Source organism: Prionailurus bengalensis, chromosome C2 (assembly GCF_016509475.1).
Source record: "Prionailurus bengalensis isolate Pbe53 chromosome C2, Fcat_Pben_1.1_paternal_pri, whole genome shotgun sequence".
Taxonomy (NCBI): Eukaryota; Metazoa; Chordata; class Mammalia; order Carnivora; family Felidae; genus Prionailurus; species Prionailurus bengalensis.
The window spans coordinates 68,485,742-68,499,586 of NC_057350.1; the positions used below are offsets into that span (position 1 = coordinate 68,485,742).

The 13,845-nt window shown below is 37.9% G+C and overlaps 1 protein-coding gene across 2 annotated transcripts in view; it reads right to left on the reverse strand.

The window, feature by feature from the left end:
• Nucleotides 1–6,358: 6,358 nt before the first annotated feature.
• PARP9 (poly(ADP-ribose) polymerase family member 9) overlaps nucleotides 6,359–13,845 on the reverse strand; it is a 35,168-nt gene continuing 27,681 nt past the window's right edge. For both annotated transcript variants that reach the window (XM_043594320.1, XM_043594321.1), the window contains exons 10-11: nucleotides 13,508–13,682; nucleotides 6,359–7,186 (exon numbers count right to left, since the gene is read on the reverse strand). In XM_043594320.1, the coding sequence (XP_043450255.1) occupies nucleotides 6,807–7,186; nucleotides 13,508–13,682 (555 nt within the window). In that variant the 3' untranslated portion in view covers nucleotides 6,359–6,806. The remainder of the gene's footprint in view (nucleotides 7,187–13,507; nucleotides 13,683–13,845) is intronic.

The window sequence follows — 13,845 nt, forward strand, 5'->3', positions numbered from 1 at the left end:
GGGATTCTCTCTCTCCTTCTCTCTGTCCCTTCCCTGCTTGTTCTCTGTCATAATAAATAAACTTAAAAAAAGAAAAAGCCAACTGCTGCTACAGTGTTCAGCTTACTCTAACGGTACAATTTTTTCCCTAGAGCTTTCCCTTGGAATTATATTGAAGCTAGTCTTCAGCTGAGACTATACTCTTGCTAGCTTTCCCCTGCCCTATGCTGTCTCCTTGATTCCCACATTCCCAAAAGCACTCCCCCAATAAGTCACTTCAACAAGAATCCCCACAAGATCCAAATTTATTATTCCACTTCCTTAACTAGTTGTCTAAGACCATTTGTTAAGATTGGTTTATTGTTTTCCCAATGATCCACAAGTTTACCTCTGTCATTCATATATATACACATATTCAAAGCTCTATACTGAGAAAAGTATGTATATAGTCACATGACACTCAGAAAATAAGAACTAGTGAGCAAAAATGCAAGCATCAAATAGCCATTTGACTTCATATGGAAAATTGAATAAGAAATCAACAGTATTCTTTATCACCTGAATTATGACTTTTAAATGGTACTTAGCTTCTACTTGCAAATATCTGCTGGAAAATTTTATAAATGTACCATAAAAATATGGACACCATAAACCTGCAATGTGAAAAAGTATATCATAAATATTGCAGAATATATAATTTTTATAGTATATATAATATATAAACTTGAGATATATTTATCTCATATATTTATAAATTTATTTGTATATATTTTATGTATATCATATATTTATATATTTTATATATTAATTTATAAATGTATTTGATATATATTTGTAAATGTATTACATATGTATATATATATGTGTGTATATATATATATATATACATATATATATTCACTCAAGATACATATATTCTCAAATTTCCGTATTGGTATAGGTCTGTTTTGCAGCTTTCTATTCTATTCAGTTGGTCTGTTTGTCCCTGCACCAGTAACACATCTTAATTACTGTAGTTGTATAGTAAGTCATGATATGCTGTAGGTCAAATCACCTCCACTTTGTTTTTCTTCTTTAAAATTGCCTCAGCTAGGGAGCGTGGGTGGCTCAGTCAGTTGGGCACCTGACTTCACCTCAGGTCATGACCTCACTGTTCATGAGTTTGAGCCCCATGTCGGGCTCTGTGCTGACCGCTTTGGATTCTGTGTCTCCCTCTCTGCCCCTCACCCCCACTCACACTTCTGTTCTCAAAAATAAATAAGCATTAAAAACAGTTCTTTTAATTGCCTCAGCTCTTCATGGGTCTTTTTATTTAATATAAATTTTACAATTACTCCATCAATTTCTATGAAAAAAACTTTTATGATTTTGACTGAAATTTCATTGAATTGATAAGATTTATTTTTAGAGTATAGAGATTTTTATTATATTGTCTCCCTTTCGATGACAATATAGTATATAGTTCCATTTATTTATAAGGTCTTCTTTAATGCCTTTCAAAACATGTTGTGATGTTTTTCATGAAGTTTTTATACATCTTTTGTTAAACTTATTTTTAGTTATTTTTTTGGTGTTGCTGTTATAATGGTAAAAAAAGTCATTACATTTATTGTTTCTCATGCATAAGAATGAAATTGATTTATGTATAACTTCTATTTAGCACCTCACAGAATGCTTTTATTCATTTTAATAATTGTCTCCAGATTTTCTTGGATTTTCTTTTTTTTCTAGAGAGATTTTTAAATTATCTCCAAACCTAACCTGGGGCTCAAACTCACAACCCTCAGATCAAGAGCCACATGCTCCACTGACTAAGCTAGCAAGGCGCTCCTTTCTTGGATTTCCTATAGACAACCATATTTCCTTTGATTAATGACATTTTTATTTCTCCACCACTAGTCATGTTTTTCATTTGTTGTTTACTGTGTTTGCCAGGAGTTCTAACTCATTGGAGAAGGTAAGTGGTGATAGAAAGCATCCATTGTCTCATTCCTGATTTTGCAGGGAATTGTTCTAATGTTTTACTATGAAATATAATGCTCTAGGTTTTTTATGAATTGCTTATTAAGTGACTTATTTCTATACATTGAAATGAGCATACTCTTTTATATATTTATATGGTGAGTTACACTAGCAGATTTTCTTAAGTTAAATTATCCTTGAATTTCTGAAATAAACCCAACTTGACCATGATTTATTTATTTATACAGAACTGAACTATATTTGTTAATAGTTTCAGATTTGTGCTTTGTATCTGGATTTTTCATATCTATACTGGTTGTCTATTTTTGGTATCAAGGTTAAACTAGCCTTGAAAAATTTGTTGGAGAAAGTTCCCTCTTATTTCTCTAAAAAGTTCTCTAGAAGATTTTATATAAAATTGGAATTATCTGTTCTTTGAAGATTTGGTAGAACTCACTTAGTAAAATCATCTTAGCTTGTATTTGTTTACTTGGTAGGTAAAACTTCAATTGCTGATTCAATTTATTTAATAGATTTTAGAAAATTCAGGATTTCTAGTTCTTCAATTTTGATAGGTTATATTTTCAAGAGAAAATCTATATTTTGTCTAAATTTTCAGCTTATTAGCACAAAATTGTTTCTGGCATTATCTTGTTACCTTTAGATCTCTAATGTATTTTAGTTACATCCTCTTTTTATTCCTCAAATTCTTTATTTGTACCTTTTGTTTTTTCTTTATCAATCTTACCAAAGATTTGCATATTTTTAAAATCTTTACAGGGGCACCTGGGTGGCTCAGTCTGTTAAGCATCTGACTTTAGCGTAGGTCATGATCTCACGGTTTGTGAGTTCAAGCCCTGCATCGGGCTCTGTGCTGACAGCTCAAAGTCTGGAGCCTGCTTTGGATTCTGTGTCTCCTGCTCTCTCTACCCCTCCCCCACTCAGGCTCTGTCTTTCTCTCTCTCTCAAAAATAAATAAACATTTAAAAGAATTTTAATCTTTACAAAGAAATAGCTATTACTTTATTCCCTCTGTTGTAATGTTTTTGCATCCATTTCATTATTTTCTGTTTTTATCCTTTCAAATTTATTCTGATTTTCTTAAGTTGGATGCTTAGCTGATTAATTTATGCCTTTATTTTTTCTTAATATAAGCTTTAAGGTTATAGATAATTTAAGCACTATTTTAGCTTTATGTCGCAAGCTTACCCCCAGGCATACGAATGCTTCAGCCCTACTGCCCATGACCCAAACAGTCACTCTTTGACCATTCTTGATGCAGACTTGTGGCACAGTCCACCCTCAAGAGGACAGAACCAAGAAAGAGGTCGAGTTAGGCCCTGGAAATAGACTTGGAGCTGTTCAGTCAAGAAAGTTTGGGGTTCCAGGTACCTAGTGGGTGGTTTAGAAGTGAAGTATGAAGGCTTATAATTGATACATTCTCTTGACCCTATAGACTACTTATCTTGTAGAGATGAGAACACATAGAAGCAGACCAGAGTGGGGCCCTCTCAAACCAGAGGTTCAGGGCAGGGCCTCTTTTGCCCATATCCAAAGACAGTACCATATGAGATAGGAAGCATGCTTCTTTCAAGAGGAAGAATACTGTCACAGCAATCAGACAAGAAAAAGAAATAAAAGGCATCCAGATTGGTAAGGAAGAAATATTAGATTCACTATTTGCAGATGACATGATACTATGTATAGAAAACCCTACAGACTCCACTAAAAAACCATTAGAACTAATAAATGAATTCAGTAAGGTTGCAGGATACAAAATCAATATACAGAAATTCATTGCATTTCTATATACTAATAATGAAGTAGCAGAAAGAGAAATCAAGAAAACAATACCACTTACAATTATACCAAAAAGAATAAAATAAACAACCTAGGTGGTGAAAAACCTATACTTTGAAAACTATAAAACATTGGTGAAAGAAATTAAAGACAACACAAATGGAAAGATATTCCATGCTCATGGAGTGTAAGAGCAAACATTGTTAAAATATCCATACTATCCAAAGCAATCTACACATTTAATGCAATCCCTACCAAAATACCAATAGCATTTTTCACAGAACTAGAATAAATAATCCTAAACTTATATGGAATGACAAAAGATCCTGACTAGTCAAAGCAATCTTGGAAAAATACAAAACTGGAGGTATCACAATCCCAGATTTCAAGATATACTACAAAAGCTATAGTAATCAAAACAGTATGGTAGTGACACAAGAATAGACACATAGATCAATGGGACAGAATGAGTTCAGAAATAAACCCACAACTATATGGTCAATTAATCTTCAACAAAGGAGGCAAGAATATACAATGGGAAAAAGTCTCTTCAACAAATGGTGCTTGGAAAACTGGATAACTACGTGCAAAAGAATAAAACCAAACCACTTTCTTACACCATACACAAAAATAAACTCAAAATGGATTACAGATGTGAATATGAGGCCTGAGGCCATAAAAATCCTAGAAGAGCACAGGCAGTACTTTCTCTGGCATTAGCCATAGCAACATTTTCTAGATATGTCTCCTCAGGCAAGGGAAATAAAAGCAAAAATAAACTATTGGGCTATATCAAAATAAAGCTTCTAAGGAGCTAAGATGGTGGGGCATAGTAGGGGGGCCCTACACTCCTCTCATCCCTAGAGCACAATTAGATAACTATCAAATCATTCTGAATCCCATAAAATCGACCTGAATACTGACAGAGCAAACTACACAACTAGAGGGAGAGAAAAGGCCACATTAGGGAAGGTAGATAGTGTGGAGACATGGTTTAGGGGAAAAAACAAAATAAAAAGCTTCTGCACAGCAAAGGTAACAAGACTAAAAGGCAACCTACAAAATGAGGAAAGATATTTGCAAATGACATACCTGATAAAGACTCAGTATCCAAAATATATAAACCAACACCCAAAAAACAAATAATCAAATTGAAAAATGGGAAAAAGACATGAACAGACATTTCTCCAAAGAAGACATTCAGATGGCCAACAGACACATGAAAAGATGCTCAACATCACTCATCGGGGAAATGAAAATCAAAACCACAATGAGATATCACCTCACATCTGTTAGAGTAGCTAAAATAAAAAAACACAAGAAACAATTAACTGGAATTTAAAAACTTCTTTAAAAATTAAAACACACACACACACACACACACACACACACGAAACAACAAATGTTGGCAAGTATGTGGGGAAAAAGTTACCCTCATGCCCTGTTGGTGGTAATGCAAACTGGTGCACCCACTGTGGAAGACAGTATGGAGATTCCTCAAAAAATTAAAAATAGAATTACCATATGATCCAGTAATTCCACTATTCCCAAAGAATACAAAAACACTAATTTGAAAAGATACATGCACCCCTATGTTTATTGCAGCATTATTTACAGTAGCCAAATATGAAAGCAGCCCATTGATAGATGAATCAATAAAGAAGATACGGTATAGATATACCCAATGGAATATTATTCATCCCCCCCCCCAAATAATAAAATCTTGCCATTTGCAACAACATGAATGGAGCTAGAGGATATAACACTAAGTGAAATAAGCCAGGGAGAGAAAGACAAATACCATATGATTTCGCGGATATGTGGAATTTAAGAAACAAAACAAAGAAAAAAAAAAGAAACCAAGAAATATACTCTTAACTATAGAGAACAAACATTGTTACCAGAGGGGAGGTGGGTGGGGTTGGTGAAATAGGTGAAGGGGATTTAAAAAAAGAGGAAGAATGCTGGTTACAGTAAGAGGAGGAAGAAGTGTTCTGTGTAAGGATATGAGGGTGAGGAAATTTTGGAAGCATAGGGAAATACAGATTTCAGAATAGGCAAGAGATAAATGGTGAGATTAGCTGGCCTTTACATTACAGAACTCTGAAGTCAAATTTGGGCAAAGTCACAGTGGATTCAGCCTTGATAAGAGCTTTTCTCTCTGCCTAAAGTATTCTTCCATCTCTGCTCCTGATTTGCTGCCTCCCTCTTTCACCTACCTCTTACAAATACTTCAGGTTTCATCTTGAGTTTCACTTTCTTTAGAAGGCCTTCCTCCCAACCCCTGATTAATTTATTCCTCTCCCTCTTAAATTTTTCCAAAGAATCTGTAAATCCTCTTTTATTATACTCAGTCATACAGCTGCATTTCTGATTATTCAGGCTGCCAGCTGCCTGAAGATATTTGTCTTGTCTGGCATCATGTCCCCAGTATCCAGAAAAATGAAACACCTCTGATGATCAAGAAATATTTGGTGAATTAATCATTTGGCCTCATGATGCTTGAATGGCATTGCTTGATATGGCTGAATCCAAATATGATATCAGTAGAATATCAGCCTTTTGATGTCTTTCCACTTCGAATAATGTCATTTTACATATAACTTTTCAAAGCCAGTTACTCAGACAAAGGTGATTTATTTTGATATCTAAAACACTATATAAGATTATCTGGAAAATGCAAAAGCATCCTGCTATTACACTATCCATTTTAGAAACTAAAAAGTCTTGGATTGTATGCTAGAAAAATCCCTTCATTACATGTAAAACATTTTTGCTGTTACCTATAGTAAAAGAGGTGAAAGGACAACTTGAAGGAGAGGGAATGGTCCTGAGAGTGTTTTAGTTGGGATCTATCCACCTCAATCCCAAGAGATGAAGACAAAGATGAAAGAACTAAGATATGAGGATGTGGTGGGTCCCTTGAATAACACAATCAGTCCACATGGACAACCCATTTGACATATTCAAGCCACTCTGATTTACTGATGGTCATTATTTGGACAGTTCCTCCAAAGTAAGGACATGCCAGTTGTCAAAATGATGTGGAGGTTAATCAACAGAGGTTAATCAACAGAGCTACCACTTGAGAATCTTTCCCAAGGCTGCTGTGAAGATAGCATCATTGGTCCTGCTGAGTCCTTCTGTGGTTGTACATGATCCTGGGTGCAAGTCCACAAATATCGAGGCATAGCCTGTGTGCCACTAAAAATAACAAAGGTTTCAGGGTCGGAGACATTGTCAACCACGCTGTCATGGCTATCTATGTCTCCAGGACTCAACGGTGGGGGGAAAATATTTAAATGATGACCCTGACAGAAGGAGCCTGTGAGTACTTCAGCTTCAAACACATAGATCAGTTCATCTGTGGCAGATGTATTCTTGACTTGGTATGCTAGGTTTTTCAGATTCTTGGTGAAGTATATACCAACTCCATATTTTGGATCTGATAAAAGAAAAAAAAAGATCATTATGATCTGTTGAATCATATTGCCTATTTGGGTACTAACATGTATACTCTCTCTAGTCCTATTACATTTTCTAGTAGCCACATAAAAAGGTAAAAAGAAACAGGTAAAACTAATGTAATTATTTTTATTTAATCTGTTATATTCAGTATGGTATCATTTCAACATGTAATCAATATAAACATTATTAAGGAGATATTTTATATTCTTTTCTTTGGTAGTGGTCTTTAAAATCAGTATATATTGGGGTGCCTAGGTGGCTCAGTTGGTTAAGCATCTGACTTCGGCTCAGGTCTTGATCTCATGGTTCATGAGTTCGAGCCCCAAGTCAGGCTCTGTGCTGACAGTTCAGAGCCTGGAGCCTGGAGCTTGCTTCATATTCTTTCTGTGTCTCCCTCTCTCTCTACCCCTACACACCCCCAACTCAAAAAAAAAAAAAAACATTAAAAAAAATTAAAAATAAATAAATAAATAAAATCAAGTGTAATTAATTTACACTTAGAGCATGTCTCAATTCAGATTAACCACATTTTAAGTGCACCATAGGCACATGTGGCTAGTGGCAACCATTTGGACAATGCAGCTCTAGGGCTTAAAAAAATGACTAAGACATGATCCCTGGTCTCAACAATTCACAAAGGGAACTCCCCACATGTAAACACAATTTTATGTGGAGAGCAAATATTTTGAGATAAAAATCAAAGATTTATTTCCTGGGAGTTTCTTCTTGCTCTTGATTCCTCCACCCATTGAGTTCTTCCTACTTATTACTCAGGGAAAAAAGGATAGAGCTTAGAATAAGGTCAGTTGTGTGTGTTTGTGTGTGTGTGTGTGTGTGTGTGTGTGTGTATGTGTGTGTGTGTGTGTGTGTGTGTATAATTATATCCTATGTAATTAATTTTAATCAAAGCAGAGACTGTGGTCTTGAAAGTTAGGTTTTATGAGAGAGAAAAGGGTTTTTTGAACCAAAAATCTAAAAACCTAAAGAATTCAGGGTGCCTGGGTGGCTCAGTCAGTTAAGCATCCGACTCTGTTTTGGCTCAGGTCATGATTTCATGGTTTCGGGAGTCTGAGCCCTGCATCAGGCTCTGTGCTAGCAGTGTGGAGCCGGTTTGGATTTTCTCTTTTTCCCTCTCTCTCTGCCCCTCCCTCACTCATGCTCTCTCTGTCTCTCTCAAAATAAATAAATAAACTTTAAAAATAAATAAAAATTAATAAAAACCTAAAGAATTCATAGCATGGTGTTTATGCCATATGTAACAGAGGAGAGAAGGATGAAAGCTATTCTCAGAATAATTTTCTCACTTCAAAATAAATAAAAATTCTTCATTTCACCTGGTAGGAAGAGAAGAACCAGAGAGGACATGACTAGAACTCTTGGGGATTCTGAGAAGGGGCTCACTTCACTGCTCCATTCCCTCAAAAGAGCCCTGGGAGTCGAGATGGGGCAGAACAACAAGAATCTCGGAAAAACAGGGAGGGGGACTTCTAAAGTAGAAGGAACCATTGCCTGACTCTACTGGGTACAACCCCCTCCTCCAGTCTGGCATCTAAGTGAAAAGTAGCAATGGCTGGGGAAGATGTCCAGAACAGTTGAGGACTGCTATATAAGACCTTGCACTTCAGCTTGGAGGATGTGCACACTCAAAAATTTCCTGTGCTCTAGGACAGGCACAGACACTGGCTTGGAAAGGAATTCACTCAGCATGAAAAACAGAGTGCCCTGTGGAGACACTAAGAGCAAAGGGCACCATGAATTTAAGCACTGGAGGGTACTAATGACTGATGCCCAGGATGGCTTATCTAGCAGAGGACATTGGGAGGCAGAGAACAGATAGATGCAGACCATGCACCAAACCACCTTCCTCACAAATGCCTGTCCCATAATCTAAAGCACTCTCAGAAGAGAAGAAGGGGAACACCTTGCAGGAACTGAGTTTAAACCCCAAAAGGACTAAGAAAACTCTGAAAATGACTGAGTTCATCTTGAACCATCAAGAGTTTTCCTCATCTGCAGACATAGGAGCATGAGATGTAGGTAAAGTTCCATTTTACAGCAATAAAGAAGACAAGACCCACACCCAGGTTTTGTGGAACTGTAAATTTTGATACTTATTGGAGTTACAGATGTGGTAACAAAGGAATATCAGAAGTGCAGGAGGACAGAAGAGGAAGCAGGTTCCTGGGCCTGCAGGAGTTAGGGAAGGTGTCAACCAGGACATGCCATTTGAGCTACGTCTGGAAGAAAGAATGGGACTTTGCGGACTAAAAAAGGATGAGAGAGGAAGGCATTCCACATGCAAAGGCATAAAGGCAGGAAATCTCCAGCACACTTAGGAAACTCTTAAGCAGTTCATGGCTGAAGTGTTGAGGAACATAGTGACAAGGTGGGTGAATAATGTGGGGCTAGGGCCTTACGTGCTTTGCTAAGGGGTTTGGGGTTTTACCTTGTATGCGACTAGAAAAATAGATACTAAACAAGCATGTATTTTGATGAGCTCTGGTACTTGTTTAAAAAACATTGCTACTGGTTTAACCCTTCTAGAAAAAATCTTTTAAACCTTAAACAATGGAGATTGATTATGAAAACACTTAGGCACACTCATCAAAATGGAGATATCATTTCTTTAAAAGTTTGGTCTTTATGCTCTTTAATTGAGATGGCTTTATAGCCTTTACAGTCTGACTCAGAACAAAATATAAGTTCACCTAAATTAAAAAACTCATCAAGAAGAAGGAGATGAGTCGGATTTTACATCTGATAGTTTTAAGGATGAATCTTCTTCTGAAGAAATCAAGGCTATAGTGCCTGAGGAAGACACTTCACCAGAATGGCCTCTACCGCCACTCACAAATGATAACTTGGAGGCCACTGCCCCTCCTTACAATAAAGTATACCCCCCTCCTTTACCTGAAAAATTACCACTCATGTTAAATGAAAGACTGCCTATCCAGTCACTTCCAATCCTTTTTCTAATGACCAACCTCATTCCGAGTCGAGTATGAGGACCTTCACTTAACTGCACTTTGTTTGCAGGCTCATCTTTTGCAACTCCGGCCATACTCCCTGCAACACGTGTAATTTTTTAGGATGATAATTCTGGTAGCGGAGTAAAGGATAGGTTGGATAGGGTTGGTTTTGAGGCAAGGAAAGGACCTGATGATTGTCCAGGCCCAGGGGAAGAACAACAAAGGCAGTAGGAATAGAAAGGTGAGACTGGGCTGCAAAGGTCACCGAGAGAGAACCAGTAGGGCTGTGTGACTGCCTGGACATAAGAATGAGGGGAAGGAAGGAGTAGAAGATGGTAGAGTTTCCAGCTTAGGAGACCCAGTAGATAGATGGTGATGGTATTAGTCAGGTTAGGGAGTACTGGGGGGGAGGGGGGAAGCATATTTCTCAGGGTAAAGTATGGCCAAGAAAAGAGTTCAGTCTGAGGTGGCTCTGGAACATCTAGGCAGAAATGTTCAAAAGACAGTCAGAAATATGGACCTGCGGGTCAGGGGAGAGGTAGGGGGTCAGAGACACAAATTCATAAGTCATCCATAGAGGTAGGAGTTTGAAGCCATAGGAATGGGTGCAATCACCCAGGGTGACACTGTAGGGTTACAAAAGAGAAGGATTCCTTTTGAACTCCAGAAAACACGAACATTTAAAGAATGGGCAACAGATGGACTCACTAGATTATAAATTTTAAGGGTAGGAACTCTGTGTGTTCTGTTTACTGTGGTATTCCTCTCACCTAGCACAGGGCCTGACTTATAGAACGTGTTTAAGAAACACTTGTGGAATGAATGAATGAACCCAATAAAAAAAATTGCAAGCATGTATTCTCCTTCTTGCTACATTCAGCCAAGCCCTACAAGCAAGAGATGAACTGGCTGGAATACAAGGCAATATAGAAAATATATACATACAACTTCATTAATAGAAGCCCCTGTGCCTATAGGTGGCCATCTGAATTGACCAAGAGTCCCATAATTTGGAACCTTGCAGGGTAAAAAAGACTTTGTGGTCCAAATGAAAACTAGGTTAGGGGCACCTGGATGGCTTAGTCAGTTAAGCATCTCACTCTTGATTTCGGCTCAGGTCATGACCTCACGGTTCGTGAGATCAAGCCCCACATCAGACTCTGTGCTAACAATGCAGAGCCTGCTTGGGATTCTCTTTCTCCCTCTCTCTTTGCCCCTTCCTCTGCCCATGCTCGCTCTCTCTCTCTGTCTCAGAATATACATTCAAAAAAAAAAAATGAGGTTTAAAAAAGAGTTGCAAAACAACTTCGGGGTAATAAAATATCTCCTGTGTTTCTCAAGCACCTTTGGTGAAGCATGCTCCCCACAGACATGTTGGTACAGTCACATTATGGGCATAATGACTCTAATCATCTGAACTGCCTCAGGCAGTGGGTGTTAAGCTAAGACCTAGGGACATGGACAGAGCACAGAGGCCAGTAGGTAAAAGACCAGAATCTTAAGGCTTAAAGACTAGATGGAGACAAGACCTTTAGCTGGGTTATAAAGACACAAACTTGACCAGAAGCAAACAGGTTTCCTGCCTGCTGAGGTTTTAAAGGAACTGTATTGCTGAAGAAACTGCAAGCCTGGCTACAGTAGCCTGAGAGCATTCTAGTCCCTGAGGCAATCCACGGACCCCTGATAGGCAGAGGGCCTAGAAATGACCAAGGGTGGCAACACATAAGGAAGATTCTTCCCAGAGTGGAAAACAAGGGTCTTACCACTCCCAGAATAGAGAATACTCTCTATGCCTATCCAGCAGCATGATTAGTGGTATGGACCAGTGACTTTCCTTCTACCGTTTAGAAATGGGAGGGGTTTTATTTTTAAGTTTATTTATTTTGTTAAAGAGAGAGAGAGGCAAAGAGAGAGGAGAGAGAGAATCCCAAGCAGGCTCCACACTGTCAGTGCAGAGCCTGATGCGGGGATCGAACTCACGATGTGAGATCATGACCTGAGCTGAAATCAAGAGTTAATGCTTAACTGACTGGGTCACCCAGACACCCCTAGAAATTGGAGTTTTTATTGCAATTTTCCTGCTCCTTCTCCTCTCATTATATAACAAGTGGGTTAGCGCAATTACTTTGCTTTTAAGCTTTAAGAGAGGACTTTCTGTCTTTGAAGCTGATGATGAGACAAGATGAGATTTGGAGGCTGTCTTCCTTGGGAGGTGGTGTATGTGTCTTTTAGGGAAAAAGACATGTATAGATGTCAGGCAGGCAATTAGCAGTGTCTGCCACAGGATTGAAAAGAAGGCACTACTGGATTTGAAAAATAGGACAGTGATGGTCTTAGAATAGTTTAGGTAAGGGTAGGGAGGGGGAGTGCAGAGAAGGCCAGTTACAATGGGTTTAGGAGCAAATGGATGTTGTGAATTTTTAAGACTTTGCCAATATCACTTTTCTAGTTATAATCAAAGACTTCTTGGTGGGGATTCACTTGTGAGTTTTTACCCCCAGGAATTTTCCATGTTCAATTTTTACTCCAGGTATTGCTTATGTTCTCTCTGGGGCAAAGAGAAGATGATTTCTAGACCCTTTGCTTTCTAGAAATCAAGAGTTGGAGTTAGCTTCACAGCAAGGGTCATGCTATATATTTTGAAAGATAAAGATCAAGAACATAGTCAATAGATCAGGCAAAATCAAGCCTCATTGTTAGGTATCCATCACGATCATCACTAAACTTCTTAGGCTCCTTTGGAGACATCTGAAGGGGATAAAACAGCAGTTAAGTATCCAATATTTTCGTACAACTGAAAAGAGACATGAGAGCTACACATAGAAGCCCCATAGCTGAAAAGGATCTTAAGATGTTATTTACTTCCCCTGCCAGATATCTAATTCATTCACTAGCAGCCTACAGGAAATGAAGAGGATGGAAGAGAAAAGAGCAACTTTATGAAGTTCAGGAAAGTGCTCTTTTGATTAAGGGATGAGGTTTGGTAATGTTGATAATAATTTTGTGGAAATAAGCCAAAAAAGAGAGAGAGAGAGAGAGAGAAGCTTCAGGGTGCTCTCTGCAGATAAAACACATGACCACAGAAAAGAGAAAAACAGTGAACTGTAGTATCACCGTTCACTTTCGTCAACATTAAACCCATCAGCAATAAAAAATATGAAGGAAAAATAAAAAATACGACCCTTTCCAAATGACTTTACCACAAAATCCCAATTACAAGCGATCTCCTCACCACAGCAACAAATACTATTAGTGGTGAGTCATCTGCTGATGTCTGCTTACCAGTTCCCACATATAGAGCCCCCCAGTGATGAGGGGCTAATACCTACCACAGGGCATTGAGTACATTCTTTGAAAGCCAACTCTGCATACTGCTTCACAGAACTGGTAAGGAACTTGCTGAAATAACCTGTGGCTCACAGGATCCCTATGTGTTCTTTCTTCCACCATTTTCTTCTTTCTTTGGAAGACAGCCATGAGAAACACATTGTCAATTTCCTCCACCTATGACCCAAGGATATGAAAAACTGAAAAAACTGAAAAAAAAGGGTGAGAACCCGTATTTCAAGTGCCTGATACTCCACTTCAAAGATAATGGTTCTTATGTGCATATTATTTGGCAAGCAATTTACTTTTTATATAAAGTTTTTAAAGAGTCTCTCCAAGC